Below are 6,655 nucleotides of genomic sequence, written 5' to 3' on the forward strand. Positions count from 1 at the left end.
CAGTGGGGCCTGGCGGCGGGAGGGCCAGGAGGTGCCGCCGGGCCCGGCGCTCAACACCAGCACCATCCTGCCCAACGCCGACCTCACCTACCAACTCCGCAGTGTCCTGGCCGTGGCTCCCCGTGACGGGCACAGCTACGTCTGCCGTGTGCGCCACAGCAGCCTGGGCACCCGCAGCCTCCTCATCCCATGGGGTAGGTGCCACCCATGGGGACAGGGATGGGGTTCCTGAGCCACCCTACCCTGTGGGATGGAGCAAAGCCAGGAATGTTCATGGCAGTCTCTGCTTGTGTTTCTCAGGGAACTCAGAGGTGGTGCTGATTGCAGGGCTTGGGGCTGGGCTGCTGGTAGCCATGGCCATGGCTGCCATCATGGCGCTTTGGGTGTGGAGACGCAGGTAAGGCCCTTTCTGCCCCGCGGAGCAGCAGTGGGAGAGGAGGCAAGGAAATGCCCCAGGGGATTGCTGCAGGTAGCAGCAAAGCTCCTGCTCTGGTCCTGCCAGCTGTTGGCTGCACCCCCGTGAAGTCTCTTCCATGGAGTACCCATGAGCTGTCCCCCTCTCATTTCAGAAAGCACCAGCAGATGGAGGAATCAGAGTCCAGGAACTCCATCCTGAGCAAAGAAGCTTAGCCCAGAAGGGAGCCCACAGCCCTCATTTCCTTCCACCACCCTCAGGGACAAAAACTCTACCTTGTTCTGCTTCGACAAAATTCTGGGCACTGCTGAATGCAAGATCAGCTCAACTCAGAGACACAGGGGGCAAATGGGGGGGGTCTCCTGATCCACTTTAATTTGCTAAGCAGACAAGGGTGCAAGTCTGAGACCTCCTCACTCGTTACACACAGTCACCTCTCATCTCATGGCACTGCCCCATGCACCCACTGAGGCTCTTCAGGGCCCCCCGATGCCCAGCAGCAATTTCTCCAAGTTCTAGTACAATAACCCATTTATCAGTAGGTGGTAAGCTGCGCCCTTCTACTGTCGCTTTCTAGTATTTTTTTCTAAAAGCTGCCTTTATTAACCATATTCCAGAAATATTTGTGCTGAGACTGAACGGTTCCAGACAGACTAACACTACCTGGCCACAAACCCTTTTACAAAGCGCTAATACCGAAACTCTGATGTAATCTTTGGGAGCTGCAAATGTGTAAGATGAAATTAAAACATTCATGGTTCTCTAAGAACACACACCTTGCCTCGGGATTTGGATGGGCTTGGGGAGGTTTTGACCAGCTGCAAATGGAAGCTGGAGCACCACTGAATCAGTGGTGCTAACTGCAGGAAACACCAAAGGGAAAAAAAAGTGTGTTTGTGCACACACAAAGACATTCTTACATATTTCATGGAAATAAGCAACTCTGTACATGGGGGTAAACTGCCCCCAAGCCTAAAATAAAGGAAAAAAAAAAAGCCAATCTCCCATCCCCAGAATTAGAAGGAATTTAGTTCACGCTCCCTATCAACCACACGCTTGAATGTGCAGCTTCAAAAGGTTTGGCTTCACAGGACAACTTCCTGGCAAAGTGTCACAGGAAAAGTCTCCGTCAGTGTGTGTGAGCCAGCTAGCAGCTGAGTTCGGAGAAAATCTGGACAGCCAGTGGCCACATCCACCACAGTTCTGGCCAAACCCTGTGAACCACGGTGCTGTGGGCAGGACTGAATTCCCCTGACAGCCAGCATCAGCGCCTACTGGCACTGCGGGGCCCAGGGATCTCGCTTGTGGGAGAAGCAATGCTGAGCCTCTCCCAGCCCCTGCTGAGCTAGGACAGAGAGATGCAGGCAGGGCTCACCTCGGGTAAGTCATCTCCCAAAGAGAGTGAAAAACCCTGCAGCACTCTTTGGACACGATAGGAGGAAGCTCACCCACCAAACCTGGAGAGCAGATGCAGCCAGTGAGCAAACCTCGTAAGAAAAGGTGGCCATGTGCATGACCTGCAAAGGGACCCTACAATAACACACACAGACACCCAGGTGTTTCGAGAGGTCTCCTGAGGTGCTTCAGCCCGCCCCAGTGGGTGCTGGTGCCCACACACCCAGGGCAGCAGCCAGGGGCCCTGCAGCCATGCCCACCCCACCCCCCCCAACCACCCAGGTGTGGCTCTGGGCGGGGGGCCGGGGGAGGGGGGGGCAGGAAGGATGGGAGTGTTACAGCCCTCACCTGAGGGTACTACAGGGACCAATGCTACCTGCGGGGTCTGCGAGGACCAATGGTAACATGAGGTGGGGCTGCAGAGTCCTGCAGTCACCTGGGGGGGACAGTGAGGACTAGTGGCCACCTGGGAGGACTGTAAGAACAAATGTCACCTGGGGGACCGGTGATAACCTGGGGAGGGACTCTGAGGACCAATGGTCACCTTAGGGTCTGTAAGGACCAATGTCTGTGTGGATGAACAGCCCCCCGCCCCCTTTGGTCATTTGCTGGCCAAAGGAAGTGACAATATTGGGGAGAAAGAAGTTGACAACTCTGCTACAGCAAGTAAGAAAGTGCATAAAAACCGAAGAAAAACATGAGGACAAGTACATTCAGTAGAGATGAGAAAAAGCTAAAGCAGAACTCCTGGTCCACTGCAACTGTGGAGGCATCTGCAGAAAATTCAGCGGGGGTTGAACACATCACGAGCACCTGCAGCACCAGGTGCCTGTGCCTGCCCTATCAGCTCCAGAGCCGCCAGCAACCCCACAGGCGCCTGCACACGCCACATGATGAGCTAATGCCCCATCAGCTGCCCAGCAAGGAGTGGCCAACAGCATAGACCATGCAGGCAGTCACCTCATAGGATTACGTGGACAAACATCTCCCTACCCTTACCCCCACTGGACACCCCATGGCTGCACTTTGCCATCCCACCACCCACTCTCCTTGGACACCAGCACTGGTAGCCCTGCCAGGAGGGATGTGGACTTTGTGGTGGCATGGCCGGACATCCCCTGGGTGATGCCAAGGTGAGCTGCTGGGGAAGTGAGACTGTTGGTGCCATTTCTGGGCCTGCCAAGCCATTGCCGCATCCCTACTTCTCCGTAGGACAGCTCCATGGAAGGGAAAGGGTTCAGTGTTTGGAAGTTACTGGGGCACCCCACCTCAAACTTCCCCTTGCTGTGGTTTCAGTTCTGCCTTTGCCCCCCAACACAGGCACCCCCAGGAAAGGGGAAGAGAAACTGCAGGGTGAGGGGAGGCACCAGGGGACAGCCGGGGAGGAGCAGTGGGTAGGGGACATTGTGGGGGGGAGGCTGGGCTGGGGCCCCCATTGTCCCTCCAGCACTTGGACACTGGTGACGATGGGGACAGAGCAGCAGGATGGCCCCCACCATTCTTGTTCCCACACCCAGGGGCCACTTGAGGAGGGGGACAGGGTCCTCCACCAAAGATGGTGGGAAGGACAGGGGAGTGACAGGCTGCAGCCCAGCCCCAGGCCCTCTCCTGGGGGCATTTATAGGAGAGTTGGAGCTCTCCAGCACTGTTCCCACAGCCATGGGCAGCGTGGGAACTGCTCATCACCTCCTCCCTGGGGAATCCCGTCCCCAGAGTCAGGCACATGGTGCAGGAGGAGCCTGAGCTGGAGGTGCCAGGGGGCCCAGAGCAGCCCTTCTCCCCCTGTGGGGCTGAGAGGACAGTGGCCATCTTCCTCCAGTCAGGGCTGATGCCCAAAAGCTGTTGTCACCTCCATCAGAGCTATGAATCCCACAAGAATGGGCATGCTGCTGCCCTTCCCTTGCAGCAGGGAGGGGGAGTCAGGAGGACCCCACTCACATCCTTGAGCATCTGTTTTCTCCTAGTGTTGTTTCCTGGGCCTCCCCTTCCCTGCCCTCTCCTCCTTGGATGGGCTCTCCCCTGCCCCAGCCTGTTGTGGGACTTCATGCTCAAGACCTTTTTTCATCTTTCCTCCCTCCCACACAACCCCAGCCCCAAGCTCGGGACCGCTGGGGCCCTGCCTGACACATCCGCACCAGTCTCATTGGTGGAGAGCCACCATCGTGACTGCTGGGCTGGGTTGAAGCGTGGGACCCCATGGGTACTTCCTCCTCCTGCAGTCACTGGTGCTGCCGCTTCAGCCTTGCCGTGTGCAACATGCAGCCCCCTTACCTCATCCTCTTCCTCTTTTCCCCCCTCCTCCTCCCTGGGATGTGGGCAGACCCAGAGGGTAAGTGGGATCCCTGGCTCACCCCAACCGCTCTCAACCTCCCCATCAGAGGACCCCACAGGTTCCTCAAGGGAGGCACGGTCAGGCCACTGTCCCCTGCATGGGGGGATGATCCCCAGCATCAAAGGGCCACCCTGCACCATGCAGCACCCAGAGGTGCCCTGTCCCTGTCCACCCTCTCTGTTCCTGCTTCCAGCTCAGGGCTTCATGCCCCAGCACAGGGGCTCGGGCACCCAGGCAGAAGTGGGGCCAGGGGTTCCCAGCCACACCTGGAGTGTTGGGGATCCCCCGAAGGTGCCTTCCTCCTGCAGCAAGCCCATGGGCACCAGCAGGGGGGGGAGGGTCTCAGCTCCACATGGTGCTGTGGGGCCCTTCCAGCAGCCCCTTGTTTGTTGGGGAGCTGCACTTACGAGAGGGTGTTTCAGGCACTGCCATCGCACAGGGTGTTTCACCACAACCCGGTGAGACCTCACATTTCCGGGGGCTGGGGGAAGGCAGCGGCAGGCATTGGAACACAGGGCTGATCTCTCGGCTGGGCTACTCTCCTCCCTGTCAGGGTTTGGTCTCCTTGAGTTCCTGATGCCCAGGAGCTCCCACACCTGGACAAAATGCCCTTTCCCCTCCTCCATCCTCCACGTCCTCTGTGCCATGTGCAGGTCTCTGGTAGATCCAGGTCCTGGCAAACAAGCACTGAGATATCCCCCACCATCTGCTCTGCACAGACAGACAGGAGGTGCTGGGCAGGAGGGAGGCAGGGAGGGGAGGGGATGAAGTGCCTGAAATCCTTTACGGGAGAGAAATACCTCACTGAAAGTAAAGTAGAGCAGGAAAAAGATCAGTAGTGGCAGAGGCAGTTCAGACAGGAAAGCAACCCTGAGCAGGTGGTGAGCTGGGAGTCCAAGGAAGACATGGCTGGGGGGTTGCCCAGGCAGGGCCAAGTGCAGGCTGCTGGAGGTCCCCATGGTGTGGGATGAAGAGCATAGAATCACAGAGTGGTTTGGGTTGGAAAGAACACTTAAATGCCATCTAGCCCAAGCCCCCGGCAGTGAGCAGGGACATCTTCAACCAGACCAGGTTGCTCAGAGCCCTCTCCAACCTGACGTTGAATGTTTCCAGGGATGGGGCCTCCACCACCTCTCTGGGCAACCTGGGCCAGTATTTCACCACCGTTATCATAAAAAATTTCTTACTTATATCTAGTCTGAACCCCCTGTTTCCCCTCCAGCCCCCCCACTTATCTCCCCTTTCCTGCAGCCCTTCCCATCCCCATCCTCTTTCCCAGCAGAGACACAGGTTTTCCATGCACTCCAGACCAGCCTCTTCACCAATGTCAGCTCTGCCGAGGTTTCTGCAGTAGCTCTTCTGGGGGATGTGCCCATCTTTGCAATAGATCCTGTCAACTGGAGCCTTCACTTCCACCAGCCCTGGGCCCGCCAGGCCGCAGCTGAGGGTGATGCGGAGAAGATCATGTCCCACTACAAACTCTTTCTGCGCAATATGGTCCGATACATTCACGAAACAACCCAACAGGTGCACGTGGACTGTGAGTACAGCCCCTTTCCCTGGGTCCCAGCTGTGCCCTCCTCCCCACTGGGGTGGTATTTGTGGGGTCTTACCAGGTACCACAGCTCCTGAAAGGGAAATGCTGCTGCTGATGGGGCATGTGGCTAGCAAGGGTGGGGAGGGCAGCACACCAAAACCACCCCACAGGCCTCCTGCTGTCTGGCACAGGTGAACCCCTCTTCACACCAGGGAACTGCCACCAAATTTACTGGGTCTGTAGGACCTGCACAGCACAGCACATTTTGGGGGGCAACACTCTGCTTGAGCAACCGCCCTATGCTAACTGGCCCCATATCCACTCCAACATTCCAAGGGGACTGAGGGCTTTCAGGTTGTCCTGGGGCTTCCTGAAGCATTGTTCTGTGCCTGCTGTCCATGGCACCCCTGCACATGCCTCCAGCCACATCCCACCTCATGCCACCCATGTCCCACACGCTCACAGGACCTCTCCACCGGCTCTGTCTTTGGCAGACCCATTCGTCATTCAGATCCATATAGGCTGTGTACTGCACCCCAACGGGACAAGCTGGGGCTTCATCAATGTCGGGGAGGGCGGAAGAGACCTCCTAGCTTTTGAGGTGAAGAGGCAGCGCTGGGAGCCCCAGCAGCAATCCCTGCTAGCAGAGCTGGTCAGCAAGTCCCTCACCAGAAATAAGGCCGTCACGGGGATGGTGGAGCATATCCTCTCCATCTCCTGCCAGAGCTACATCCTCGCCCTGTGCAGGTACGGGAGGGCTGATCTGGAGAGACAAGGTGAGACCACCCTGACCCTGGCACGGCCACCCCAAGGCCCCACACACACTGGGGCCACGTGATGCCTCACCAGGGCTCCCCTCACACCTTTGTTCTCACCCCCCAGAGCCACCCGTGGCCACGGTCTTTGCCCGCACGCCCAGACCAGACCAGCTCCTGCTGGTTTGCCGTGTCACCGGCTTTCTCCCACCACCCCACAC

General features: G+C 57.8%; 2 protein-coding genes across 2 annotated transcripts in view; both read left to right on the top strand.

Annotated features, from left to right (window-relative positions):
* LOC104134368 (T-cell surface glycoprotein CD1b-3) overlaps positions 1–630 on the top strand; it is a gene marked incomplete at its 5' end in the record, with an annotated part of 4,197 nt that extends 3,567 nt beyond the window's left edge. The window contains 3 exons of the mRNA XM_035903341.1: positions 32–194; positions 301–397; positions 570–630. Coding sequence (XP_035759234.1) covers positions 32–194; positions 301–397; positions 570–630 — 321 coding nt within the window. The remainder of the gene's footprint in view (positions 1–31; positions 195–300; positions 398–569) is intronic.
* Positions 631–4,050: 3,420 nt separating this feature from the next.
* The window catches only part of LOC104134369 (antigen-presenting glycoprotein CD1d-like), a 3,351-nt gene continuing 746 nt past the window's right edge, over positions 4,051–6,655 (top strand). The window contains exons 1-4 of the mRNA XM_035903340.1: positions 4,051–4,139; positions 5,422–5,682; positions 6,174–6,455; positions 6,562–6,655. The exon at positions 6,562–6,655 is cut by the window's right edge and continues 179 nt beyond it. Coding sequence (XP_035759233.1) covers positions 4,067–4,139; positions 5,422–5,682; positions 6,174–6,455; positions 6,562–6,655 — 710 coding nt within the window. The 5' untranslated portion in view covers positions 4,051–4,066. The remainder of the gene's footprint in view (positions 4,140–5,421; positions 5,683–6,173; positions 6,456–6,561) is intronic.

Source organism: Egretta garzetta, unplaced genomic scaffold (assembly GCF_000687185.1).
Source record: "Egretta garzetta isolate BGI_Z169 unplaced genomic scaffold, ASM68718v1 scaffold451, whole genome shotgun sequence".
In the NCBI taxonomy this organism is placed as follows: Eukaryota; Metazoa; Chordata; class Aves; order Pelecaniformes; family Ardeidae; genus Egretta; species Egretta garzetta.